At 41.7% G+C, this 27,807-nt stretch overlaps 4 protein-coding genes across 6 annotated transcripts; 1 reads left to right on the forward strand and 3 right to left on the reverse strand.

The window, feature by feature from the left end:
• The first annotated feature begins 1,793 nt into the window (after positions 1-1,793).
• On the forward strand, positions 1,794-9,455 carry LOC115686630 (uncharacterized). 2 transcript variants are annotated; one of them, XM_030611987.2, is made up of 12 exons: positions 1,797-2,263; positions 2,436-2,520; positions 2,728-2,858; positions 2,968-3,070; positions 3,256-3,270; positions 4,144-4,289; positions 4,386-4,581; positions 5,185-5,259; positions 5,508-5,624; positions 6,201-6,245; positions 7,262-7,360; positions 8,950-9,455. In XM_030611987.2, the coding sequence occupies exons 1-12, from the start codon at positions 1,983-1,985 to the stop codon at positions 8,968-8,970; spliced, it is 1,314 nt and encodes a 437-aa protein (XP_030467847.2). In that variant the 5' UTR covers positions 1,797-1,982; the 3' UTR covers positions 8,971-9,455. The 2 variants fall into 2 exon arrangements, with proteins under 2 accessions (XP_056175633.1, XP_030467847.2); XM_056319658.1 differs by lacking the exon at positions 3,256-3,270 and having other exon boundaries at positions 1,794-2,263.
• A 566-nt stretch (positions 9,456-10,021) lies between these two features.
• LOC115686631 (stem-specific protein TSJT1-like) lies at positions 10,022-20,513 on the reverse strand. Of its 2 annotated transcripts, XM_056319485.1 has the most exons (5): positions 20,458-20,513; positions 11,501-11,795; positions 10,822-11,062; positions 10,590-10,710; positions 10,022-10,451 (listed from the first exon to the last, which is right to left on the reverse strand). In XM_056319485.1, the coding sequence occupies exons 2-5, from the start codon at positions 11,722-11,724 to the stop codon at positions 10,258-10,260; spliced, it is 780 nt and encodes a 259-aa protein (XP_056175460.1). In that variant the 5' UTR covers positions 11,725-11,795; positions 20,458-20,513; the 3' UTR covers positions 10,022-10,257. The 2 variants fall into 2 exon arrangements, with proteins under 2 accessions (XP_056175460.1, XP_056175459.1); XM_056319484.1 differs by lacking the exon at positions 20,458-20,513 and having other exon boundaries at positions 11,501-11,873.
• On the reverse strand, positions 18,904-20,451 carry LOC115669593 (stem-specific protein TSJT1-like). Its single transcript, XM_056319483.1, has 4 exons — positions 20,180-20,451; positions 19,500-19,740; positions 19,268-19,388; positions 18,904-19,128 (listed from the first exon to the last, which is right to left on the reverse strand). Exons 1-4 carry the CDS (start codon positions 20,404-20,406, stop codon positions 18,935-18,937), a joined length of 783 nt encoding a protein of 260 aa, XP_056175458.1. The 5' UTR covers positions 20,407-20,451; the 3' UTR covers positions 18,904-18,934.
• Positions 20,514-24,711: 4,198 nt separating the features above from the next.
• LOC130140398 (stem-specific protein TSJT1-like) lies at positions 24,712-26,455 on the reverse strand. Its single transcript, XM_056319687.1, has 4 exons — positions 26,090-26,455; positions 25,394-25,634; positions 25,161-25,281; positions 24,712-25,017 (listed from the first exon to the last, which is right to left on the reverse strand). Exons 1-4 carry the CDS (start codon positions 26,311-26,313, stop codon positions 24,824-24,826), a joined length of 780 nt encoding a protein of 259 aa, XP_056175662.1. The 5' UTR covers positions 26,314-26,455; the 3' UTR covers positions 24,712-24,823.
• Positions 26,456-27,807: the final 1,352 nt, after the last annotated feature.

Consider the following 27,807-nt stretch of genomic DNA (forward strand, 5'->3'; position numbering starts at 1 on the left):
TCTCCCTCACTCGTTCAATCCTCGTACCTCACTCGCTCAAACAACAAACGACAATCATCAAGAAGGAATAGCTGAAGAATTTAATTTGTTGGCCGAATCAGTCAGTTTTCACACGGAAATCCCCATCCTTCCTCGCTCGCATGCCTGAACAGAGAGCATCTAAAGACACCACACCTAGGAGGAAAGATAGGCTTTCAGGAACTGGAAGGGACAGTCTCCTTCCGAAAGATTTACGTGTTTGTCCACACAAGGAATTCCCGTCTTCGTTTGTCTATACGTAACTACGTGTTCATCTTTTAGATTAATGCTTTTAGTGAATAAGGATTTTTGTTGTTAATCTTTTGCTTTAAACAGTCTTGTTGCTTATATTATTTTGCTGTAAAAAATGAAATAGAAAAAGAAACAAAAGACAAACAAGTTGTCGGGTAGACCCTGAAACCGTATCGAAAAAACAAGATAGGTTTCAAGGTCGGTTTCAGGGCAAATAAAGTAAGTTCCAAGTTCCAAAATCTGAAAACCGACTCTAACATGACATGTTTCAAGTTTCAAATCTATAACTTATCCACCTTTAAATCGATCACTCCTCTAAAACATCATACTTACCGTATCGTTCTTGTCCTCAGTAACATATAAGTTAAGGCTAAAGAATCATATCACATTTCTATTTTCCCTTTAAATTCATCGAGGCAAGGTTATTTGCTTCGATGTCTACGCGGCCAGCAATTCGTATTCACGCCTTGTAATCTGATTTTGTAGCCATGTCAAGGTCGGTCCAATTAAAAAACACTTTTTGTTAATTGTGCTATAAAGTTCGAGCATGTAAAATTCAGGTCACTTTCTAATTTGCTATATAATCGTATGGAAACATGTTAATCCTTGGAGGGATGATTTTCTAGTCGTAGCATGCCGTGCCCACTTAACAAACATAGAGATAATTACACAAATGGTACCTGAATTTTGATTCAAAGCGTAACGTCGTCCGTGAACTTTTAATTTGTTCAATGCAATCCCTGAATTTTAGCCCAATGTGAAATATCGTCTCTTTTTTAATTTGTTCAATGTGATTCTCAAACTTTTAGTTAATGTTCAATCTAATATCTAGGTTATATGAATATGTACAGAGTTGTACCCAAACCTAAATTAATGAAAGGGTTAATACCATGAAAAACCTCAATCTGATACACATGTGACAAATTTACTCCAAACTCATTTTTTGACCATAAAAAACCCAAAACTGGTATATCTGTGACAAATTTACCTTATGTTAGTTTTAATTAAATTTTATCGTCAAATTTTTTAGTTGGATGACACATGTACCAGTTCACTAGCGTACCAGTTTATGATTTTTTGTGGTATTAATCCAATTTGATACAAGATAAATTTGTCACAAATGTATCGGTTTTAGGTTTTTGGTGGTCAAAAAATTAGTTTGGAGTAAATTTATCACAACGATACAAGTTTTGGGTTTTTGGTGGTCAAAAAATTAGTTTAGGGTAAATTTATCACAAGTGTACCAGTCTGGGGTTTTTTGTGATATTAACCCTTAATGAAATCACGATATTGAATATTTTTATGTAGTCAAATCACCGAATTGAATATCTACCAAAAGTATATAGATCATATTGAATAAATTAAAAATTCGAGAGCGACGTTATACATTGAGTTAAAGTTTATGAATCACGTCGAATAAACTCAAAATTTATAAACCACGTTGCACGTCCAAGGACCGCATTGATCGGGACGACATTCCACGTTATGCTAAGAATGAGAGAACATTTGCGTAATTTTCTCACAAACATGCGATGGAATGAAGCGAGTACGACGACGATGATGCGTTGCGATCGGAGGCCGTCGTCGAGCGTCTGAAGAACTTCAAAACCAACTGAATCTCAGAACGTCGCGCAGAGAGAGAGAGAGAGAGAGAGAGAGAGAGACAGCTTGCTTGCCGATCGGAAGCGGCGGCGATCTGCGGCGGAGCAACGATGAGCTCGACGACGCAGGGGCCCCACTCGCTGGCCTTCCGGGTGATGCGGCTGTGCCGCCCCTCCCTCCTCGTCGACCCTCCCCTCCTCGCCCACCCCTCCGACCTCCTCGCCGGCGAGGACATCCTCGACGACCCCCTCGCCGCCGCCCGCCTCCCCGCCCTCGTCGCCGCCCACCTCGCCGCCGCCCCCGACCCCACCTACCGCTCCCGCTTCCTCCTCCGCGACCCCGCCGACGCCATGGGCCTCTCCGGCCTCCTCCTCCTCCCCCAGGCCTTCGGGTTCGTGAATTCTCTTCGCGATTCGGGAGGATGCGAGGGCGATGCGATGCGCGCGTGTATCGATCGGAGTCGATCTTGCGTTCTTAGCGTTTTGGATTGGAAGTTCTCTCGAGAGGAATTTCATGATGTTGGTTCGGTTGGCGCGCTGATTTGAGTCGTTCGTGTTTTGCAGGGCGATTTATCTAGGAGAGACGTTTTGCAGCTACATTAGTATCAACAACAGTTCGAGTTTCGAAGTCAGGGACGTCACGATTAAGGTCGGTGCGTTCACTTCTTAGATGCAGATTTCAAAGCTGAGAGTAGTTCAGTGGTCGAGCTTTATTGTCTTTGGTTGGTGTAAATTTTGCTTGCCTACGTATGGCATTGTCGATGATGCGAAGCGAAGACGGCGTGGATATGTTTAGACTCATGGGTGTACTGTGGTTGTTGTGATTAGTGTGTCTATCTGAAAGATTAGTTTACAGGCGGAAATTCAAACTGAGAAGCAGCGGATTTTGCTTTTGGATACTTCCAAGGCTCCGGTGGAAACGATACGTGCAGGAGGGCGTTATGATTTTATTGTGGAACACGATGTGAAGGAACTTGGAGCTCACACGTGAGTTTCGCTATACTTTGTTTTGATGACATACTTTCAATTAGGTGTGCAAAGGTGTCTGTGATTCGAACTTGCGCATCTTATCTTTTTTGCTGATCTTCTTCTTCAGCCTGGTTTGCACGGCATTGTATTCTGACGGTGATGGAGAAAGAAAATATCTTCCTCAGTTTTTCAAATTCGTTGTTGCGAATCCGCTTTCCGTGAGGACAAAGGTATCATCTTAGTGTTCATTTGGCTGCAAGATGGTATTTCTTTTTAGTACTTGAAATTTGAATGATATGTATGCGTAGACAACATTGCTTCTATTGTGCTGTGGTGGCAATGGCGGAATTTCTTGGTTGTTTAAACATGATATTGTGTCTGACGTCGATTTTAATGTTCTTTTTTGCCTTTGCAGGTCCGTGTGATCAAGGTATGTTGAGATTGGCTAATTTAGTTAATGTAAGTTACAGTTTTTATCTCGATGTTTATAGTACATTTACAGGAACTACGCGCTAGATCCTATCGTTAGCTCTTTGCAGAAGTTTATAGTGGCAATTAATTTTGTCATCAGATTAGATAGCTTAATGAAAAGATCGAATTAGCTAATTGGTTAATGGTTTTGGTTCTCAAAATGATTTGTTCTGTTATCATTCACCTCATCTCTCTCTCTCTCTCTCTCTCTCCTGAAAATCATTAGCATTTCAGAGTTTGCATGGGTCTCTTTGTTTTACAATATTGGGACTCCTGTGTGCTCCACCGTCTCCTTTTCTCATTAGAGGTGGGGGTGAAGTTGGATCACGCTGGCCTTTGTGTTTGCCTTGTGGTTGGATGAGGAGACTCCTCTCTTATCTCTATTCAGGTGCATTCCTCTCTATAGGAGATGATTGTCTTAATAATACTTGTCGAACAATAGCAATGTCCAGAAGTCTGTTGAAAGGAAACTTGTTTCTGTGTTATGACGTGCTAGAAGTTGTGTATCTGTAGTACATTGGATGTTGCTTTAATCCTTTTAGGCATAAGCTTGATCACCATAACTGGCAAACTACTATGCCTTTCTCTCACAGAGCTTATTTGAAGCTGTCCAACCTAGTAAGATTTTGTCCCAAAAGCCTTGCTAAGACAGTTCCACAAATGCTGATAATCAAGCTCATTGCTTTTTCTACATTTATGAGCTTCAACTTTTAACTGTTTTGGTTGACATTTTTTTCATACCATGGAACAAATGCCCTATATGCTGAGGACAAAACATCTCAGTATGTTGCTCCTCCATATTAGGATGTGACAACTTGAAAACATATACCAGGAAACTACATTTCTGGAAGCGTGTATTGAAAATCACACCAAATCGAACTTGTATATGGACCAAGTTGAGTTTGAGCCAGCACAATACTGGGGTGCAACAATGTTAAAAGCTGATGAGCACCAGTCCGAGATAGATTCTCCAGCTAAGTATGTAAAGGATCTCTTAGTAAAATCCACATATTATATGCCGTTCTATTCATAAAAATGTGAATGCCAAGAGGCAATGATTTTTTTGACTTACAGAGAGGTATTTAAATCACCGATCCTGATCAGATCAGGTGGAGGAATTCAGAACTATCTTTATCAGTTGAAATCGTCCTCGCAGAGTAATGGACAGATGAAAGTTGAGGGAAATAATATTCTTGGTAAGTTTCAGATCACATGGCGCACAAATCTGGGTGAACCTGGTCGTTTACAGACACAGCAGATTCTTGGGACTGTAAGTGTCCTCCTTCGAGCTTGTGGATAGGAAATTCTAGTTCATCTGACTTCCATTTTATAAGAATAAGTATTTGTATTTTCTCATTATGCAGTGGTTTGCAGTTGCTGTGTTTCCTTCATTACGTTAGATTCTCTTTTAAGTTACTTAGTTGTACTTAGAAGTTTCTTTTTGTGGTGTTTGTTATATTTTGGGGTCAATGATGAACTTAGGTTTTAGCTGGGTGGGATATGCTTTTTCTTGTGGAGTGTCTGTTTCTGGTGATGTTTTGGTATACTGCAATGAGGAGACATATAATGGTTGATCTGGCATACCACTTACGCTATTGCTTGGAAAATGCCGCGGTAGTGGTAGACAAGCAAATTTAACAAGCATACTAACCATAGGGTATTTTAGCTGATAATCTGCTTGTGCTTTTATGAGAGGACATGATGTATTTTGAGGGCTAAACTGTTAGGGCATGGCTATGCATTATGTAAACTTAAAATATTTGAATTTGAAAAACTGCAATCTGAGCCCTTTCCAAACGTCTTTCCATTATATCTTTGACCTCTATCTGATACTGAAGAGTATATCCGTTTCTTGAACTGTCTTCTTTCGCAGGCCATCACCCGCAAGGATATGGACTTGCGTATTGTAGAGACTCCAGACAATATTAACTTGGGAAGATCCTTCTCGGTTAGTTCCATCATTACTGTGCCATATGATTTGTGTCTATAAATAGAAAGTTTCACATACCATTCTGATTTATTAATTTGAGGCGGCTGATCAGGACTTTATGATGCTTCTCTCAGCGACTATTGGAGTCATCCTTTCAATTAATGAACCTTATTAGTCTCACTTGCCTAAATGTTATGTTCTCCCAGAAAAATGCTTATTTCTTCATCCATTGATTGGGAACTCGCAATTACTAATGCATGCTACAGGTACGCTTCAATCTCATGAACTTGATGGACCGAGAATTGGGCCCCTTTGAAGTTTGGTTATCGCAGAATGATTCACCTGAGGACAGGGCTGTTATGGTTAATGGTCTTCAAAAGATGGTAATCAGATGATCTAGCTTTTAAAAGCTTCCTTTGCATGAAATTTGTCGCGCTTTCAGTGTGTTGACGGATACTTAAAGTTGATAATGTCCGGTGTTGACCTCAACATGCTTTGTGGATTAAAAATTTAATGTTTTCTTATGCTGCAAATACATGTTATACTGATGAAAGGGAATTCTGTCAGACAAGCGGAATCAGAAAATGTGTGCTTCATCCAGGCCTTCCTCTTTAGCTGTAGCTCCTTTCTCTTCCTCTTAGAGAGAGAGAGAGAGAGAGAGAGAGAGAAGGGGGGGAGGGAGGGGCAGGGGGAAGGGGAGGGGGAGCGGGAGCGGGAGCGGGAGGAAGGGAGGGAGTGAGAGAGAGAGAGAGAGAGAGAGAGAGAGAGAGAGAGAGAGAGAGAGAGAGTACTCTCAGGAGTAACATGCCTTTCTATTGTGTTTAAGCTTGTGTCATTGTCTGATAGCATGCAGTAGGTGGACCTAATGGAAAATTGGTGTAACTTGGAAACGTGTGCCTTTTACGTCGGTGAGGATTTTGATTACTTATTTTATTGAAATGTTCATTTGAACCTCGTAGGCATTACCAAAGGTGGAGGCATTTGGTTCATCAGATTTCGCACTGGTATGGATAATGTTCTTCAAGCTTTTTACCTGGATTTCTTCACTATACCTTTGTGTAGCTTCTGTGATGTGTTATCTACTATATTGCAATTATGCTCTAAGTAATTGAGCTTCCTACATTAGTTTATCTGCTTGGTTTGGAACTTGTTATCTAAATTTGCGACTCACACATCATGGTAGATTTTCTCTGATGATGCTCACTGCATTGTGCCCCTGCCCAGTATTGAAGTGTTTGGATGATGCAAGATTGTGGAAGAAATTATTTTTAGTACCATTTGCATCTTCAGGCAGTAGGTGATCCGCAATTAAAATTAGGGGAAAAAATTGCCGGGGGCATTGTGCATAACAAAAGAACAGGGTGAGTGAAAACGTTTTTCCAATCCATTAATCATGTGGCAAACCGGCCTGAGTCTCTGATGAGTTCTTCTTCTCAATTCTCAAATTTAATCTATCGGTTGCCTCAGTAATGCTATACATTCATAAATTGAAGTAGGTCTAGCAAAATTTAATCTATCGGTTGCCTTTCGGACTTGCTATTAGCTGAATAGACAAAAGGAGAATGTAGGAAATGATGTACCTGACCTTTGAAGTGGCCCACCAATTGCCCCTTCTTAATAAATGTGGAGAGAGAGAGAGAGAGAGAGAGAGAGAGAGTCCTTTGTCATTGCGTTCAACATTTCATGTCACCTTTGCTCTCTTTATTTCTGCAAGAACTGTACTATTTGCAAACTGCATGCACTTCTGCATTCTGATGCTGCGAGAGCCACTTATTTTCTCGTCTTAAATTGTTCCAGTTCTGGATGATTTAATTGTGTGGATGAATACTAAGGTGCCTTATGAATCTCTCATTAATCATGAGCACTTGACTATGTCATCAATTTTTATGCTACATATCTGTCGCATATACCTTTTTGATTTCATTTGGCTAATTCCTTAAATCTGGCTTGTACCTTTCTTATTGCATCTACTTGTTTCTCTTCCAAAAAGAATTTCTCCAGTCACCTTACTTTTGTGCAGAATTTGATTGCTACTAAACTTGGAGTTCAGAGAATTACAGGCATTACTGTGTTTGACATAACAGAGGCCAAAAGTTATGATCTGTTGCCAGATTGGGAGGTATGTCCTTTTGATCAGTTCTCTGTTTGCAATGGCTATGCAGCAGTGCGCATATCATACGACTTGGTTCCCTGATATTTTTTGGGCTTTGTCTCGTGCTTTAAATGGACTATCTAATGGCTGAATCCATTATTAGCTTTACAAAATTGGCATATCTTCGGTTTGAAGACGCAAATCTGAGTACATTAAACTTGGTTGGTTGACCCAAGTGTTGACCTCATAATAGGAGAGTAGCCATGTGAGAGTTGGTGAATTTGTGTTCCATAGTGAACTAGTTAGCTCTTTTCTCTCTGTTTCTGTTTATACTTTTTCATTTTTCAAACAAAATAACACTATTGTTTTAAAGTAATGTTTTCCTTCAATATTCAAGCCAAATATCAATACCGATATCATTATTACCTTTTTTGGCCAATGTTATTAACTGGAACTTCTTCTTTAATTTTATGTTTGACAACCTTATATTCCATAAGATTAAGGATTTTCATGTATAATATATAAAGCTTCATTTGTGACGCTTTAGTGATTTTCTAGATATTATTTCATAATCAAGATAAAGTTTGATCCATTAGCATATATTAGCCCGACTATCAGAAAATAAAAATCAACATTTGCCTTAAAATCATGGAGAAGTTTACATAATAGGTGAACAACATCAAGTTACGGTTTACTGTTAAATTTTCTCATTAATATTGGAGATTGTACTACTGACTATTTTATACATTGTACGTCGAGTAAATAAATCACTAAAGCTTCATTTGTGACACTTTAGTGACTTTATAGATATTATTTCATAAACAAGATAAAGTTTGGATCCATTAGCATGTATTTGCCCGACTATCAGAAAATAAAAATCAACATTTGCCTTAAAATCATGGAGAAGTTTACATAATAGGTGAACAAAATCAAGTGACGGTTTACTATTAAAGTTTCTCATTAATATTGGAGATCGTACTACTGATTATTTTATACATTGTATGTCGAGTAAATAAACTGTGTTTGTAAAGGTTAAAACGTGGCACCGTGTTCGGTGAATAATAACCATGTTTTACTTTATTTTATTTTAAGCTTTTCATTACATAACTAATAATATAAGAACTATACAAATTCTCTTAATACATTAATACATTGGTATGTTGCTTTATATACATTTTGGTTGATGAAAATAGATCATATAAAGAATATTGCCTTGTGTATGGCACGGGCAATCTTCTGGTATTGCTAAAAGCAGAGAGTTCTCTACATGTCATGAATATATTCCATGATAAAACTCTTGGTGCCTATTGCAAGCATATGTTCTTTAAGCTAGAAAATAAGAAGGTTTCCTGTGAAATCGTTTCTCCTCCAGACACTTAAAATTGCATTAAGCCATACAGGTTGTCTGCAAGATGGTTTTGCTCCGCCCTTGAGCTGCCATGTTCAACAAACCATGCTCAATATGAATTTCTAGTGTTAACTTGGAATTGTCAACAAAGTTAACATCGTTTCTACATAGCGTTTGTGAATCACGTAATCTAATTTTTTTGGTAATTGATGGGTCACGTGATATGCTGTTGATTTGTTTTTTTTTAATTTCTTCTGGATACTTGCAGATTTTCGTGGATGTCAAGTGATCTATCTTCCCATCTGACCTGTTCCGCCATTGGAAGATAACTTAACTCTTGCGAGAAAAGTTTCTTTTTGATCTTCGTAGACAAGCCAATGCTTGGTCATTGTACATATCCACCTCAAGTTAGTGCAGATTTCTGCTTTTCTGAATGGGCACACGGAATATTTGGTGCATCAGTTAGTTTCCAACTCCAATTTCTGTCTGAAAGCTCAAATGGGTCATATCTGCCAATTGTCTCTTCCTTCCCTAAAATAGGAGACTGATTTATCTTCCCCTAGAGATAGTGTACTTGTAGGGAGATGACTGATTTACATTTTATTGACTGGATTGTTTGTAAGGTTGTTGCTAGTGATGAACTAGTTATATCCATTTGCATCACCTTCGCAATTGAAAAAAAGCAGATTTCATTCTAAACGCTGCTCGTGTAAGCTACCGAACAGTCGAAATTCCATTCGACGAGCTGTTTCAGAATGGCTGGTTGGTTATTCATGCTTCTCTCTGTTATATTTTGGCTCTCTACTTTGTCTATTGTAATATCTCTGTGTGCACCGAGTCAAAATGTGGCACAAAACCCTTCCCAATTGTTTATTCATGTTCACTATTGTAAGAATATTCTTGCTCTCAGAATGATTTGTTCATTTTTCTCACTGTTATCTATTTGATGTATAGTTAACGTGTAGAATGCAAGAAATTAAAATGTAATCAGCAAAGCTGAGTAGACCAAGTCAAAAACGATGCCCATCTTCAGTCTCATATCACAATCCACAGTGATCTTTAGAGAGAATGAGTCAACAAGAATAGGGTCGATTGCCACATGCAAGTTGAGTCAAATTACTCACTAAACCAAAAGCTGTTCATCATCAAGAATCGAGAAGTATGTACTCCTAATGGACAATTCGAAGTGGCGAGATACGCCTCTAACAAATCGAACTCGACGAATATATGCAAGACGAAAACCAGTGTATCCCAATTATACCTTCCAATGAAGATGATATATATGAAAACCAAAACTTTATATAGAAACAAATCCCTTTGGAATGTAAATCTGCGTCAGCTCTCAAATCACATCCTTTTTATTGATGTTCTAAAGCGTTAAACATGTACAGAAAGCAAAGAAAAATCAGGGGCATGGTGCAATTTTCCCCAATGGAAACCCCACCAAAGTCAGCTCGAAAGAGGAAAAAACAGAAAACGACGACGAAAAATTCAAGCAGGAAATTGAAAAAATTACAAAAGAAGAATCCAACTGTCCGATTGTCATTGCTTAATGGTGGTTCCTTAGGGATCACCATCATGCATTTTGACCCCAAATTGCCCAATTGGCTTCGCTCCCGACACGTGGCATGACGTGAACCTTGGACTGGACATCAACCTTGAAATTGGCCCCGCACATGATCCCCTCGCTGTCGATCCTCGGCATTGCCTTCACTTTGCTCGTCGGATGTTCAAAGCTCATTAATCCATGCTCGCTATGAAACATACATCCTGCCCAAAACAAACAAGAAAAAAAAAAAAAACCCATTATCAGTAATTTAATTATTATGTACTCTCTTTTTGAGAACATTTCTGATCATTAATCTCAGGATTTACTTATTATTGAAAAAATATTTAGAGCAAACAGACCTGCTGGGAATGGAGCAAATGATTTGACACAGCTCCCTTTCACGACCTCCAAGTTGTCCGAGATCACCAAAGACCCATCTGCTGCAATCCCCCAGAACAGCCTCACCCCTTCTTCTGCTCCCTATATTCATCATCAAGAACGTAACATTTAGTTTGAATTTGTCGATGTTCTCCTAGTCGAAACATTTTTTTGTTTATAATGAACAAGATTGATGTTATCGAGAGAACTTACAGATGCGGCGAAAATGGTCCCGGCCTTGCCATCGTAGAGTACGAAGCCGTAGTCGCCGTCCAGATCCTTGAGGACCTGATCGGCCGGGTAGGGGCCCCGGTCGCGGAGGGTCCGGTAGGCCTCGATCACGAACATGGCCTCGTCCGTGCCCTTCGACAGGCCATATTGCTTGATGAGGCTGCACAGGTTGTTCAGGCTGCCCCGGAAAATGCAGTAGATGTTGTCCAAGCCACAGAACAATCTGCCCGGAAAAGGGAAACAAAAACGCATTTAGCATAATTCAGAACTCTCCCATTTACAAACACAAGTCTTGATTCACTGATTTTCTGTCAAGAAAAATGCAGATTACATGGATATGTTGTCCGAACCATCAAACAATTTAGGGAAAGGCAATTTAAAATTCGCGAAATTCCCACATTGCAAATGTGCTCGAAGCTGAACTCTTTGAAAAGTAACTTTGATACAGAAGACTCGTTTATATTGCCAAGACAGCAGACTTCCGATGAGCACGACATAAACCGCAATGCCAACTATACTTGAACTCATCTGCAAGTCTAGCTTTGCTTGATATCAATCTCGAGGGAGATTGCCATCGGCTATAATGCCGCGAACTAGGCAGTTGATCACATCATAAAGGCATCACATTTTTCAGCTTTGCTGCCCAATACATCATCATTACCTTTGATGGACTGAGTAGGACTTCTGAGGGCGAGCATAAGCGAGCAAAGCACCGTCTTCAAAGCTAACCGAGAAGGCATTGCTGCTGCTGGACTGATGGGTAGCCAAGAAATCCTCCAAGATCTCCCTCGGAAACTTGGGCTCCCTCGTGGCGATCTTCGACGGGTGAGGGCTGTTGAGCTCCTGCGGCGGGTGAGCCAGACCCTTCTTGAATATACCCAACATTTTCCTTCCCCTCTTGCAATATCACAATCAAACACAAAACCCAGAAGAGAGAGAGAACGAAAAAACGCAAGCTTGAACAGCTTTCGAACGACGCTAAGAAACCGATGAAACGGTGATTGAAGAAACTTGATGCAAGTGATGGGGGGAGATCCGTCTGTTCTTGGTGCCTATATATACTGAGAAAGCCAACGTGGAAACATTATCCAGAATGGTGGGCCCAACGACAACAGCCCACGTGTAATTTTGTTCAAATTTGGTACAGGAGATTAGATCTGTTTCTGGGTCTTATTCATTCTTTTTTCTTGTCTTTAAATAGATAAAGATGAAGCCTTTTTACCTGGGGTTGAGGAAGTGAGAACTCTTTTAGGAGTTTTATTTGTCCTCTAAGCAACCAGACATTAGTTTGCTTTCGCGTAATCCAATCGATTAATACCGTATGAACTACTCGAATGAATATAGCATCGAAATAAGTTGCTTATAAAAAAACGTTCCAAGATCTTCGACGAATACATTTAACGGCATACGTTAAGTCCACATCTCTGGTCCGATGAATTGATCGTGGAGATTGCGCGAGCATCGAGACATTAGATCGAGTGAAAAATGAATCCCGCGCACTTAAATTCTTTGATGGTTAAAAGATGTTTACCCACTAATACTAATCGGCGCATCTCTTGAAGCCCTTAAACGAATAATTCGTCTAGGTCCAACTGCTTTCAAAGAATAGGAACCGGAACGACACCTCCCGAAACTACCTAGAACTGGCTGGTCCGGTCCGATCAGGTCCGGTCCGAGCGGTTTTCAATTCGGTTGGTCCATCTTGCACACCCCCTACAAATTATTTCCAATATTGATATGGAAAAATAAATGTTATTTTTAAAAAAGCAATAGTAAATTTTTATTATAATAATAATTGAATTTAGAAGTACGAGGAACTGTTCAAAGAAGTGGCCTTTATCCGCAAAGCGATGGGACGCTTGACGCCGATCCGAGTCAGCCACTCGGATTCCTGTCGGCTATCTCGTGGATCACACTCATCTCCACGTCTTCCATCATCTACCATTTTTGTTCATTTTAATATTAGATTTTTTTAATCCCTTTTTCGGAATTAAAAATTCGAAAATAATAATAATAGAATAGAAAAGAAAGAAAGTGCACTACCCCAGTCCCACACAGAGAATCTGGCGAACATGTCGTTGACCACTCCATTTTGACTGTCCACTGGGCCTGACTGTTGTGGCCCAAATCCAGGCCCAAGAGAGAAAAGAGAAATTTGGGGCCACTCTCGAAATCTTCTGAACCATGAACCAAAGGTGGACTTTCAAGAGTCGTTCGGATTTCGGCTCATTTTTGGATGAACGTGGACTTAAAGTTAGAGATCACAACTGATTTCGAATGTCCCTTTTGGTGGCGAATGACCGGATCGGGCCGGATTCTGACTGTGGCGTTCCGAAGACTCTGGCTCTGATCGTTTTGGGGGCCGAACCATCTCGGTTTCGGATTGCTCGGACCCGAGTCGATTTCGATCTGAATCGGGCTCGGTTATGAGCCATGATAAGGAGCGGGTGGATTCTCCGTTCGTTTCCACTTCCGCACGGATGGACCGTTGAGGCAAAGGGTCTGGTGGCGGCAAGGGACGAAATTGATTAAGATGTTTGGGAGCAAAGCGTACGTTTTAGAAGTGAGCAATTGAGCCGGTTCAACCCACAAAACGACCTAAACTTGCCTTATTTCATATGTTTCGGACCAGTCTGGTTCTTGATTCCAAAGATTAGGGATCGAACCCGTTTGAATCGTTCACCTCTAATCTGACCACCTCTCTCTCTCTTTCTCTCTCTCAAGCTACTTCACTTGCACTCTCTCTTCGCCGGCGATTTTACAACTCAATGACTGAGTATTGATGGTGTAATTTGGTAAAAGAGATCTTCTTTATTATTGAGATAAACCAAGTATATATAGGCTTAGGGTTAAGCCTTGATACAAAGACCTAAATACCTTTTCCTAAAATAAACCCAACTTGCTAATTATCTAATAATAAAACTAACACTCCCCCTCAAGTTGGGGCATACATATCAAAAAGACCTAACTTGTTGCAAATATATGAAACTCGTCCACGCCGTAGAGGTTTCGTGAAAATGTCTCGCTAATTGCTCCTCGGACCGTGTATGTACCAATTTGTATATCACCACAATTCACCTTTTCCCGAACAAAGTGACAATCAATCTCTATATGCTTAGTTCGCTCATGAAACACTTGGATTACTAGCAATATGAATGGCGATTGATTGTCACAATGGAGAAGTAGACGATCCCGCCATATGTAATCCAATCTCGATCCAACAACATACGAATCCACCGAAGCTCACTTGTAACGTTAGCCATAGCACGATATTCTCGCTTCGCACTAGATCGAGAAACAACCGATTGTTTCTTACTCTTCCACGACACAAGATTACCTCCAAGGAATACACAAGTACCCGATATAGACCGGCGATCTACGGGACAACCAGCCCAATCGCATCGAGTATCCCGTCACCTCCAAAGAGTCTGGCTCAGAATAACCAGCTACATTAAGATGACCCCGATTATGGAATACAAGCCCTTGACCTGGGGCTCCCTTCAAATATCGTATAATATGTAAGACAGCTTGCCAGTGAGTAGTACGAGGAGAGCTCATGAACTGACTCACCACACTAACAGCAAATGAGATATCTGGACGAGTAATGGTAAGATAATTCAACTTGCCTACCAACCGACGATATTTTTCTGGATCATGAAGAAGCTCCCCGTGTTCGTTATCAAGCTTCACCCCAGGGTCCATAGGTGTATCACCAGGCTTAGCATCGTGCAAGCCCACCTCCTTAAGAATATCAATGGCGTACTTTCTCTGAGAAAGAGCAATACTATCACCAGTATATGCAACTTCGATACCGAGAAAATATCGAAGTAGACCTAAGTCTTTAGTATTAAACTCCTTTTGTAGAAACTGCTTGAGTCGTTTTATGCCTTCAACATCACTCCCAGTAACAATGATATCATCAACATAAACAACCAGAATAACATACCCCTTCAAAGATGACATACTAAATACGGAATGATCCACATTGCATCGATGCATACCAAAACCGTAATGACATCACTAAAACGACCGAACCAAGCACGGGAGACTGCTTTAGTCCATATAGAGCTTTACGCAATCGGCATACCTTCTCCCCCTGAGCAACAAACCCGGGTGGTTGCTCCATATAGACCTCTTCTTCTACTCCTTCCACTTCAGTCACCTTAGCAGATGGTTCAAAATCTCAAGTAGCTGGTACAGGTTGTGTGTCATTGAATTCCTCCATATCTTTGCCTTTTGTTTACCATATTCCTCGATTCCCTTATAGTTTGTTATCTGTCAGTTCCATTACTCGTGATCTTGATTGCAATATCACCTTTTCTCCATCTTCATGTGTCCTCCAGGATCGGAAGACTGGACGCCGGATAGGTGGTGGGCGTGAGGCTGGTGGATTGTATCTTCTAGACCCCGTGATTGTTGCTGCTACTGCTACTATTCAGAAGAAGGCTGTGGATGACTCTTATCGGTAAGAAGACGCGAATCACCAGTCATATGATGAGTGGCACCTGAATCAATAATCCAAGGACTAAGTGTATCTGTAGTGGCTAAGAGACAAGTACCATCATTATGTTGTGCCAAAGTAGCAACAGGAGCTGAAGAACCACCAAGGTTGTCGCGCTCTAATCAGCTCATCATATTCTGCACGAGTCAACTGCACAATACTTTGTTCGGAAGCTGATCCAGATGAAGAAGACCGAGGCTCAATATCAATGGAAGCCTGTAAACCCCGCAACTCAGGATGGAGATCATAACAATAGTTAATAGTGTGTCCAGCCAACTGACAATGAGTACAAAAACGACCTCCACGACCTCCTCTAGCACTAGCAGTACTACCACCTCGAGGAACACCTCGACCCGGAATAGTGCGGCCACGACCATGATTAAAGTTACTTGTACTCCAATTGCCACGACCACGAACTCCTTGATTACCACGAGCCACCATAGCACTATTATCGACATAGTTGAAGCTTTCGAATCGGGAGTGTACCGAGCGGCTCGAGAATATACTTCCTCTATGGAAGGAAGGGTGCCCGGAGAAGTAATCTATTTGTCTTAGGGCACGTGATCTGGACCAAGACCTCGAAGAAAGAGGACCACCAGCATGTCTCGCTTCTCTCTGTGCATCCGAGTAAGCTGTTGTGGCTGGTGGAAGATGAGACCGAGTCGCCGAGACAAAGAAGTAAAACGAGCATAGTATTCTCGCCAATCCGGAAGGACCAATTTTAGCCTCAAATAATGCCTCCCACATATCACATACTCGACTCATATTATTCTGTCCGAATAAAGTAAAGTGCATTTGGACCACACCTCACGAAATGTCATACAATCCATAAAAAGAGGACGAATAGAATCAGTCATACTTCCTCAGCAGAAGTACGCAACGCAGCGTCGGTGACCCTCCATTCTTCTAAATTATGAATCCTCGGTGGTGGTTCATGGAGCCACCTAGATTGGCGATTAGCATAAATAAAAGTAGAAAGGGCCATTGACCAACTCGGGTAATTCGTGCCATCCAACTTTACTAATGTGGTGTGTAAACCACTCATACCAAAGGAACCAAGAGCAATAGTCGGGGTAGTCACCCCTGAACGAACATCCGGGTTACCGAATCGGTAGACATATCCACCAATTAAAAGAGAACACTGTAATCTATCGATTGTCACCAAATCCACTAAAAAAAAATGTGAACACCACCAACAAGCAACTATCAATCACACTACAAGTCACCACACCAACTTCCACTACCACATCAACCGAGATCCGCTCACCACATCAACCACCACTACACTTTAATTAAAAACAATGTCTTCACATCGACAGGTGCAAGACAGCAGAGAAACACGAGCAAAAAAATCCCATGACCAAGACAGATCGGTAGAGAAGCAACAGGAACATGACCAAAAATTTCTTCACATCTCGTTGCCTCTCTCTCGCGAATCACATCACTGGAAGAGGCGCTGAGTCACGCTCTGGAGGCGCGCTGGAGGCGCGCTGAGTCGCGCGCGGGGGGGGGCGCGAGGTCGCGCCGAGGAGCGCGCGAGGTCGCGCTGAGGCGCGCTAGCTAAGACGCGCGAGACGTGTGGGTTCTTCGCTGGCCGTGAACAGTAGGCTAGCGTTAGGGCTTAATTTAAGATTAGGATTAGGGTTTTACTATGGCTCTGATACCATGTAATTTGGTAAAAGAGATCTTCTTTATTATTGAGATAAACCAAGTATATATAGGCTTAGGGTTAAGCCTTGATACAAAGACCTAAATACCCTTTCCTAAAATAAACCCAACTTGCTAATTATCTAATAATAAAACTAACAGATGGGATAGAGTTCGAGCGATGAGAGGAATAGCATCCGCATCAGCATCTTCCTCCGGTCCCAACACCATATATCATTCTTCTCAAACCCCGCCTTCTTTTTTCTACAATTTTTTGTTCTCGATCTCTTCAATTCATTGCTTCTACTCTTTAATATTCTACCACAGTCATGTGAAATATGCGGTTTAACAATGCTGCTTCCGTATCTTTTTTTTTAGTTTATGTCGTTTTGACTTCATGGATAATTTTTGAATGAGCCGATCTATGTCTCTTTCTTTGCTAGTTGATGTGCATTTGGGGGATATGCTAGTTCCCTAATTGACCCTGGAATCGACCGGTTTGGTTCTAGGCCGAGTCCAAGGTCAACAGGATTGATTTTCGATTCTAAAAATTGGGAACCAACCCTAACATGATCTACCCACTTTAAAACCGATCACTCCTAATACATTTTTCTTCGTGTTGCATGCTCTATAGTTCGATAATTATTATTTCAACAAGCTTTTAATTGTAAAATATCTAATATACTTCGTAAAATACATTAAAGATGGGATAAAATTTCATATCGAAAAAACTTTAACTTACATTTTTATAGGATAAGTGCACTAGAAATCTTAAAACTTATTGCGAAAGTGCAATGAAATCCTAAAACTCTCATTCTGTTAACTCCACCCAATTTGGCTGACAGAAAATGCTAATGTGGCTTTCTTTTATTACATTCTCAAGACATACAGCGTTGATGAGACATTGACCAAGCGTCATATCAGAAAAAACATGAAATTTCTTTTAAAATAAATACATTGTAAAATTTTAAAAAAAAAAACAAAAGGAAAGAAGGAATGATATTGTAAGGAGAATGAAATTTGAAGATAAAAAAGGAAAGTTATTGGGTTGTTCAGTTTCGTGAAAATTTTAGAAATTCTGGTACACTTATCACACTTATCTCCATTTTCATAAGAAGAACATTTCAACTGACAATGATCGTACAAATCCATATCATAATGAAAATGGATCAATCACTAAATACATTTTTTTGCTCCAAGAATTTACATTATTCGAATGCTCGGTAGTCTACTTCGGGCCCGTTTGGTTCGGCTTTTCAAATGCTATTTGGGGAATGCAAATACTTTTAGGTGAAAGTCACTTGGGAAAATGCAAATAGTGTTTGGTAAAAAAAAAATTTTAAAGTTACTTTGTCCTAAGTAGTGTTTGGTAAATTTTTTTTTGCAAAGGGCTTTGACAACTTTTATTTTTAATATTCCGGTTTTGCCCCTATACTGTTCATCTTCTTCACCGGCAAGGGTGGCCGGCGAAGGGCCAACGAGGGTGGATCTGGCCGGCGAAGGGCCGGCGGCCGTCGCCTGAGGTCGCGCGGACCCAGGCGACGGCCGCCTGGGTCGCCCGACCTAAAGCGGCCGTCACGTGAGGTCGCGCGGACCCGAGCGGCGACGGCCGCTTGGGTCGCGCGACCTAAAGCGGCCGTCGTCTGAGGTCGCGCGACCTAGGCGACGGCGCCTGGGCGGTCACCCGACCCCAGGCGGCCGTCGCCTGGGTCGGGCGACCTCGCCGGCCCCTCGCCGGCCCTTCGCCGCCCAGATCCGCCCTCGCCGGCCACCCTAGCGGTGAGGAAGATGAACAGTAACATGGGCAAAACTGGAATATTAAAATTTGAGTGAGGACAATTTGGGAAGGGAAAAATAGGCTTCAGTATTCCAAAGCATTCCAAATGCTAGCTTTCGGCTTTTCGAATCCGAAAAGCCGAACCAAACGGGCCTTCGGGCCCCCAAGTCTCAGGCACTTTGACCCCAAATTGCCCAATTGGCTTCGCTCCCGACACGTGGCATGGCGTGGACCTTGGACTGGACATCAACCTTGAAATTGGCCCCGCACATGACACCCTCGCTGTCGATCCTCGGCATCGCCTTCACTTTGCTCCTCGGATGTTCAAAGCTCATCAATCCATGCTCGCTATGAAACATACATCCTGCCCCCCAAAAAGAAAATAACCCATTTTCAGTAATTCAATTGTTAAGCATATACTCTCCATTTTTATAACATTTTATATCATTAATATCACGAATTTTACTTATTATTGAAAAATATTTAGAGCACACAATACAAACCTGGTGGGAATGGAGCAAATGATTTGGCACAACTCCCTTTCACGACCTCCAAGTTGTCCGAAATCACCAGAGACCCATCTGCTGCAATCCCCCAGAACAGCCTCACCCCTTCTTCTGCTCCCTATATTCATCATCAAGAACGTAACATTTAATTTGGATTTGTCGATGTTCTCCTAGTCGAAACATTTTTTTGGTTATAATGAACAAGATTGATGCTATTGAGAGAACTTACAGATGCGGCGAAAATAGTCCCCGCCTTGCCATCGTAGAGCACGAAGCCGTAGTCGCCGTCCAGATCCTTGAGGACCTGGTCGGCCGGGTAAGGGCCATGGTCGCGGAGGGTCAGGTAGGCCTCGATCACGAACATGGCCTCGTCCGTGCCCTTCGACAGGCCGTATTGCTTGATGAGGCTGCTCAGGTTGTTCAGGCTGCCCCGGAAAATGCAGTAGATGTTGTCCAGGCCACAGAACAATCTGCCCCGAAGAGGGAAACAAAAACGCATTTAGCATAATTCAGAACTCTCCCATTTACAAACACAAGTCTTGATTCACTGATTTTCTGTCAAGAAAAATGCAGTGTACATAGATGTGTTGTCCAAACCATCAAACAATTTAGGGAAAGGCAATTCAAAATTCGCCAAATCCCCGCAATTTGAATGTGCTTGAAGCTGAACTCTTTGAAAAAAACACTTTGATTCAGAAGACTCGTATTTATTGACAAGACAGCAGACTTCCAATGAGCATGACATAGACCGCAATGCCGACTATACTTAAACTCATCTGCAAGTCTAGGTTGCTTGATAACAATCTCCGACGGGGATTGCCATCTGCTATAATGCCGCGAAGGGGGCAGTTGATCACATCATAAAGGCATCGCATTTTCAGTTTTGCCTGTCCAATGCATCGTCATTACCTTTGATGGACTGAGTAGGACTTTTGAGGGCGAGCATAAGCGAGCAGAGCACCGTCTTCAAAGCTAACCGAGAAGGCATTGCTGCTGCTGGACTGATGGGTAGCCGAGAAATCCTCCAAGATCTCCCTCGGGAACTTGGGCTCCCTCGTTGCAGCAGTCTTCAAAGGGTGCGGGCTGTTGAGCTCCTGCGGCGGGTGAGCCAGACCCTTCTTGAATATACCCAACATTTTCCTTCCCCTTTTGCAATATCACTATCAAACACAAAACCCAGAAGAGACCGATGAAAGCTTTCAAATCGACGCTAAGAAACCGATGAAACGGTGATTGGAGAGACGATGGAGGAAGTTCTGTTCGTTCTCTGCGCCTATATATACTGAGAAAACCAACGTGGAAACATTATCCAGAATGGTGGGCCCCAATCACAACAGCCCACGTGTGATTTTGTCGATGAGCAATTTGGTACAAGAGATGAGATCTGTTCTGGGTCGTCTCGTTCATTTTTTTCGTGTCTTCAAATAGATAAAGATGAAACCTTTTACCGGGGGTTTGCCTGGGGTTGAGGGAGTGAGAAGTGTCTCTCGGGTGGTTTTGTTCTCTAAGCATCGGACATTAGTTTGCTTTCTTGTAATCTAATCGATTGAAATCCGCGTGAATCACTCAGAATGAACATAGAATATTGAAATAAATTACTTATTGAAAACATTCAAAAAATCTTCGATAAATACATTTTATGGGATATGTTAAGTCCACATTTCCAATTCGATGAAATGATCGGGAAATTGCACGAGCATCGAGACATTAAATTAAGTGAAAAATGAATCTCACACACTTAAATTCTTCGATGATTAAATAAAATAAATCGAAAAAATTTGATCCCTTAAAGAAAAGAAAAGAAAAAATAAAATAAAATAAAATAAATCGAAAAAATAAAAAATAATATTAAAAAATTATGTATGGGTAAAATTATCGCAGGTATACCATTTTGAGGTTTTTTGTGGTCAAAAAAATAATTCGGGGTAAAATTATCACAGATGTACCAGTTTGAGATTTTTTGTAGTAAAAAAAATAATTTAGAGTAAATTTATCATAAGTGTATCAATTTAGGATTTTTCGTGATTTTAATCCCTTATTAAAAAGGAATTGGAAAATGAAGAGAGGTGGGCAGTATCTCCAATATTGATCTGGCCGAATAAATGTCATTTTTAAAAATGCAATAGCAAATTTTATTGTAATAATAATAAATTATTTTTAGAAGTACGAGGAATTGGTCAAAGTGGCCTTATCCACGAAATGATGTGACGCTTTGACGCCAATCCGAGTCAGCCGCTCGGTTCCTGTCGGCTATGTCGTGGATCACACTCATCTCCACGCCTTCCATCTACCATTTTGTTCATTTTAATATTGGATCGAAAAAATAGTACTAATAGAATAAAGGGAAAAAATCACCAAAAATCCCAAACTTTGCTCTCTATGACATATTTACCCCAAAATTTTTTTTGTGACACTAAAAATCCCAAACTTTGCTATTTGTGACACATTTACCCCAATATACTGTAGCCTAGGGTATTTTAGTCTTTTTCCCTTTTTCTATTTTTTTTTCTGTTTTTTTTTTCTTTTTTCCGGCAAGGGCGAGGGCTGCCCGCCGGCGTCGGGCGAGGGCTTCCCTCGCCCCTCCTAGGCGAGGCGACCCTCGCCGGATCCGGCGAGGGCGACCCTCGCTCGACGCGGCGCGAGGGTCGCCCTCGCTCGGGCGAGCGAGGCGGCCCTCGCCGACGCCCTCGCCCCTCGCCGCGTCGGCGAGGGCTACCCTCGCTCGCCCTGGGCGAGGGCGACCCTCGCGGCGTCGAGCGAGGGTCGCCCTCGCCGGATCGCGAGGGCCGCCTCGCCTTGGCGGGCGAGAAGCCTCGCCCGACGCCGCGCGGCACCTCGCCCGCCCGGGCGAGGGCGGCCTTAACCTCGCCCGGACGCCGGCGAGGCGAGGGCTGCCCTCGCCTAACGCCGGCGGCGGCCACTCGCCCGGGCGGGCGAGGGTCCTTGGCCCGGCGCCGGCGAGGCGCCCTCGCCCGGGCGGGCGAGGGTCCTTTGCCCGACGCCGGCGAGGCGAGGGCTGCCCTCGCCCAACGCCGGCGAGGGCAGCTCTCGCCTGGGCGCGGCGAGGGTCCCTCGCCCTCGCCGGAAAAAAGAAAAAAAAACAGAAAAAAATAGAAAAAGGGAAAATGACTAAAATACCATAGTCTACAGTATATTGGGGTAAATGTGTTACAAATAGCAAAGTTTGGGGTTTTTGGTGTGACAAAAAAAAGTTTGGGGTAAATGTGTCACAGAGGGCAAAGTTTGGGGTTTTTGGTGATTTTTTCCCTAGAATAAAAAAGAAGAAAGTGCACTACCCCAGTCCCACACAAAATCTGGCGAATAGACCTGATGGATGGGGTCGAGTTTGGATCATGTCGTAAACATTACGAATCCAATTCACCCATCAAATCATTTATGATCTATTTATTCATAATGTAAATTTCTTAACTCATACCTGATTCAATCCATATTGCTAAACTACTTTCATGTATTGCTAAATTTAAGAAACTCGTTGCATATGATTTCTTAAAAAAATTATATTGATAAATCACTTCCATGCAATACAAATTCAATAAATAAATTTAATTTTTTTTCTTTTCCGTTTTTTTCTTCTACGTCCGCCGTCGCCCGTATAGCATGACCCTCGCCAGATTTCGTAAAAAAAGAAAGAAAGTAAAAGACAAAATAAATTTTAAATTTTTTAAAAAAAACCTGTTATTGTTCACCTTAACTTATCAAATAACTCATTTAAAATCAAGCCCAAGAGAGAAAAATTAGGGGCACTCCCAAAATCTTCCAAACCATGAACAAAGCTGGACTTTCAAGAGTCATTTGGATCATTTTGAATGAACGTGGTGTTGAAGTTAGATCCAACTAATTTCGAATGTCCCTTTGGTGGCGAATGGGCAGGTCGGGCCGGCTTCGAATGACAGCATTCTGAAGACTTTGGCTCGGATCTTTTTGGGGCCGAAGCATCTCGGTGTCGGATTGCTCGGTCCCGAGCAAAATCGATCTGAACCAGGCTTGGTTACGAGCCATGATAAGGAGGGGGTGGATTCTCCAATCGTTTCCAATTCCGCGAGGATGGACCACCGTCGAGGCAAAGGGTCTGGTGGCGGGGAACAAAATTGATTCAGATGTTTGCGAGCAAAACGTGCAAAACAGTGGAATTGAATACTTCTTTGAAATTAGCGGTTCTGTGGTTTTCTAGGTCGAGTTTATACGTTATGATTTGAAATGAAAATTAGCGAGTATTGATCTGATGTGGGTTTTTCTTTTCCTTTCTAATGGTCGACATGAAGGCGACAAACCTCATTCTATTTGTTCCGTATGACTTTTCTTTGTGCTACTCGAAGAGAAGATCCTCTACTTCTTTCGGTACTTTACTTGGTGCTGCAATGAATCTCAACTTTTGCGGAAGGCCTCATTTTCATAGGGTTGATTTATATGGAGACACCAAGAACCAAGCAAGCAAGCATTATACCAAGTAAAAAGATCCGTGTCCCTCAATCTCCTGATCGCTTAAGGTAAGTTCTGGAGCAGGGATGGAGGGAGAGAGACATAGAGAGGTGGCCCCCATCTGATAGATATATGGAAGGTTTTGCGAATTGACATGCAATATTCCCTTCACAAATGAACCCATGATTCCATGGTACGTTTTAGGAGCGAGCAATCGGGCCGGTTCAACACAAAAAATTACCTGAATCTGCTTTATTCGGTTGGTTCACAGGGGGACTAGTCCAGTTCTCGGTTAAAAAATCGAGAACTGAGCCTGTTTGAATCAATTCATACCTCTAATATTGCCGCCTCTCTCTCTCTCTCAAGTTGATCGCTCCCTCAGGCCTTCTTCATTCATGCTCTCTCTTCGCCGGCGATTTTACGACTCGATAAATGAGTATTGATGGGATAGAGTACTAGTGATGAGAGGAGTAGCATCAACATCTTCCTCCAGTCCCAACACCATATCGTTCTTTTCAAGTCCTGCCTTTTTTTTTTTCTGCAGTTTTTTGCTCCTGATCTCTAATTGACAATCAAATTGCGTTTACGATGCGATCTTATACAGCTGTTTTACTCTTAGTTTCCATGTTTTAAAATCATGGGTAAGTTTAACAACTGCAGTTTATACAACTTTGTTTTTTAAGTTTTTCTCGTTTTGACATCGTGATTAAAATTTGAATAAGCTGCTGTAGATTTATTACTTTCTCGAGACACGCGATGCGATGCGACATCCACCAAGCGTCACATTAGAAAGAACTTGAAATTTCTTTTAAAATATGTATGGTAAAAAGTTAAAATAAAAAAAAAAAAGACAAAAGAAAGGATGGCATTGTAAAGAAAATGAAATTTTAAGATAAAAATGGCAAGTCATTGGATTGTTCAGTTTCACTATAAGTTTTGAGACTTTTGATGCACTTATCTTCATTTTTATACAAAGTACATTTCAACTGACAACGATGATACAAAATCCCTATCACAATGAAAATGGATCAATCACTAAATACAATTTTTTTGTTCCAAGAATCTACATTATTCGAATGGTCGGTAGTCTACTTCGGGCCGGCCCCCCGAGTCTCATGCACTTTGACCCCAAATTGCCCAATTGGCTTCGCTCCCGACACGTGGCATGGCGTGGACCTTGGACTGGACATCGACCTTGAAATTGGCCCCGCACATGACCCCCTCGCTGTCGATCCTCGGCATCGCCTTCACTTTGCTCCTCGGATGTTCAAAGCTCATCAATCCGTGCTCACTATGAAACATACATCCTGCCCCCCAAAAAGAAAGGAAATAACCCATTTTCAGTAATTCAATTGTTAAGCATATACTCTCCTGTTTTAGAACATTTTATATCATTAATCTCACGAAGTTTACTTATTATTGAAAAATATTTAGAGCACACAATACAAACCTGGTGGGAATGGAGCAAATGATTTGGCACAACTCCCTTTCACGACCTCTAAGTTGTCCGAAATCACCAGAGACCCATCTGCTGCAATCCCCCAGAACAGCCTCACCCCTTCTTCTGCTCCCTATATTCATCATCAAGACCGTAACATTTAATTTGGATTTGTCAAACATTCCTCCAAGTCAATTTGGTTTGGAGTTATAATGAACAAGATTGATGTTGTTGAGAGAAATTACAGATGCGGCGAAAATGGTCCCCGCCTTGCCATCGTAGAGCACGAAGCCGTAGTCGCCGTCCAGATCCTTGAGGACCTGATCTGCTGGGTACGGGCCACGGTCGCGGAGGGTCCGGTAGGCCTCGATCACGAACATGGCCTCATCCGTGCCCTTCGACAGGCCGTATTGCTTGATGAGGCTGCTCAGGTTGTTCAGGCTGCCCCGGAAAATGCAGTAGATGTTGTCCAGGCCACAGAACAATCTGCCCAGAAAAGGGAAACAAAAACGCATTTAGCATAATTCTGAACTTTTCCGTTTACAACTAAAAAAGAAAGAAAACACAAGTCTTGATTCACTGATTTCCTGTCAAGAAAAATGCAGATTACATGGATATGTTGTCCGAACCATCAAACAATTTAGGGAAAGGCAATTTAAAATTCGCGAAATTCCCGCATTGCAAATGTGCTCGAAGCTGAACTCTTTGAAAAGTAACTTTGATACAGAAGACTCGTTTATATTGCCAAGACAGCAGACTTCCGATGAGCACGACATAAACCGCAATGCCAACTATACTTGAACTCATCTGCAAGTCTAGCTTTGCTTGATAGCAATCTCTGACGGGGATTGCCATCTGCTATAATGCCGCAAAGGGAGCAGTCAATCACATCATAAAGGCATCACATTTTTCAGTTTTGATGCCCAATGCATCGTCATTACCTTTGATGGACTGAGTAGGACTTCTGAGGGCGAGCATAAGCGAGCAAAGCACCGTCTTCAAAGCTAACCGAGAAGGCATTGCCGCTGCTGGACTGATGGGTAGCCAAGAAATCCTCCAAGATCTCCCTTGGGAACTTGGGCTCCCTCGTGGCGATCTTCAACGGGTGCGGGCTGTTGAGCTCCTGCGGCGGGTGAGCCAGACCCTTCTTGAATATACCCAACATTTTCCTTCCCCTTTTGCAATATCACAATCAAACACAAAACCCAGAAGAGAGAACAAGAACAAAAATAACACAAGCTTGAACAGCTTTCGAACGACGCTACAAAACCGATGAAACGGTGATTGGAGAAACTTGATGCAAGTGATGGAGGAAGATCCGTTTGTTCTTGGTGCCTATATATACTGAGAAAACCAACGTGGAAACATTATCCAGAATGGTGGGCCCAACGACAACCAGCCACGTGTAATTTTGTCCAAATTTGGTACAAGAGATTAGATCTTTTTCTGGGTCTTATGTATTTTTTTCTTGTCTTTAAATAGATAAAGATGAATCCTTTTTACCTGGGGTTGAGGAAGTGAGAAGTCCGTCAGGAGGTTTTGTTTCGTTCTCTAAAAGCAACGGACATTAGCTTGCTTTCGTGTGATCCAACCGATTGAAATAGGCGCGAACCGCACGGACGAATGTAGCACCAGAACAAGCTGCTTGTTAAAAACGTTCGAGATCTTTAACAAACTCGTTTAGCAACATAAGGTTATGTCCCGCGTCACAAATTTAACGAAATTATCAGGATTTTACAAGAACGTCATGAGATCTTATCGAGTGGTCACGAATCTCGGGCACTTGAGTTCTTATGGCTCCTTAGTTTGGATGGGTCACCCTAGATGTTCACATGTATGATATGCAGTTACACAGAAGAACTGTTTTTTTTGTATTTTTTTTGTTAAAATGGGAAAAAGGGGCGAGAAATAACAATTGAAGAAAAAAGGGGTGGAAAATGGAGAGAGGTGGGTGGCATTATCTCCATCCAATATTATCAACCTGACAGAATAAATGTTACTTTTTTTTAAAAGCAAAATAGCAGAATTTTTTTTATAATAATTATTCGAGGAATACGAGGAATCGGTCAAAGCGGCCTTATCCATCCACGAAATGATGCGACGCTTGACGCCGATCCGAGTCAGCCACTTCATTCCTGTCGGCCAATCTCGTGGATCAAAGTCATCTCCACGTCTTCTTCCTATCTACAGTTTTGTTGATTTCCTTATCGAATTTAGGATAAATGCCAAAAAAAAAAAATTCCTTAAATTATCCTCACGGTGACTCATTTATTCTAAACCGTTACACTAAACATCTCAAATTTATAGCTGTGTAACACATTTACCCTCTTCCGTCAAAATTCTATTAATGAGAACCGTTAAAATTCTATCTGCATAGACGCTAAAATAGCAAATGTAGTGGACATAACACTCGTGTGGTTCAAGTGAAATAAAAACGAAATTATTTTGGGCGAATAATGATCTAACTGAATTTTAACGGGGATAAATATATCATACGGATTCGAGTTTAGGGTTTTTTATGTAGGGTAAATGTATAGCAGTGAACATAGTTCAGAGTTTTTTTGTGACTTTTTTCTTGGAATTTTTATTTGTTTTGGAATTAAAAATTCAAAAAAATAATAATTATAAAATAAAAAGAAAGTGCACTACGCCGGTCCCA

Source organism: Syzygium oleosum, unplaced genomic scaffold (genome assembly GCF_021117445.2).
Source record: "Syzygium oleosum isolate NSW1041296 unplaced genomic scaffold, Sole_v2.1 Sole_v2.18, whole genome shotgun sequence".
NCBI lineage: Eukaryota > Viridiplantae > Streptophyta > Magnoliopsida > Myrtales > Myrtaceae > Syzygium > Syzygium oleosum.

Excerpts from the sequence above, each read along its gene's own strand:
- LOC115686630 (XM_030611987.2), top strand. The coding sequence starts at position 1,983 with ATGAGCTCGACGACGCAGGGGCCCCACTCGCTGGCCTTCCGGGTGATG. Across the intron at positions 2,264-2,435 it reads CTCCTCCCCCAGGCCTTCGG|GGCGATTTATCTAGGAGAGA; the intron begins GTTCGTGAATTC and ends CGTGTTTTGCAG. Across the intron at positions 5,625-6,200 it reads TTAATGGTCTTCAAAAGATG|GCATTACCAAAGGTGGAGGC; the intron begins GTAATCAGATGA and ends TGAACCTCGTAG.
- LOC115686631 (XM_056319485.1), bottom strand. The coding sequence starts at position 11,724 with ATGTTGGGTATATTCAAGAAGGGTCTGGCTCACCCGCCGCAGGAGCTC. Across the intron at positions 10,711-10,821 it reads GGACCATTTTCGCCGCATCT|GGAGCAGAAGAAGGGGTGAG; the intron begins GTAAGTTCTCTC and ends TGATGAATATAG. Across the intron at positions 10,452-10,589 it reads ATTTGCTCCATTCCCAGCAG|GATGTATGTTTCATAGCGAG; the intron begins GTCTGTTTGCTC and ends TGTTTTGGGCAG.
- LOC115669593 (XM_056319483.1), bottom strand. The coding sequence starts at position 20,406 with ATGTTGGGTATATTCAAGAAGGGTCTGGCTCACCCGCCGCAGGAGCTC. Across the intron at positions 19,389-19,499 it reads GGACTATTTTCGCCGCATCT|GGAGCAGAAGAAGGGGTGAG; the intron begins GTAAGTTCTCTC and ends TGATGAATATAG. Across the intron at positions 19,129-19,267 it reads ATTTGCTCCATTCCCACCAG|GATGTATGTTTCATAGCGAG; the intron begins GTTTGTATTGTG and ends TTTGGGGGGCAG.
- LOC130140398 (XM_056319687.1), bottom strand. The coding sequence starts at position 26,313 with ATGTTGGGTATATTCAAGAAGGGTCTGGCTCACCCGCCGCAGGAGCTC. Across the intron at positions 25,282-25,393 it reads GGACCATTTTCGCCGCATCT|GGAGCAGAAGAAGGGGTGAG; the intron begins GTAATTTCTCTC and ends TGATGAATATAG. Across the intron at positions 25,018-25,160 it reads ATTTGCTCCATTCCCACCAG|GATGTATGTTTCATAGTGAG; the intron begins GTTTGTATTGTG and ends TTTGGGGGGCAG.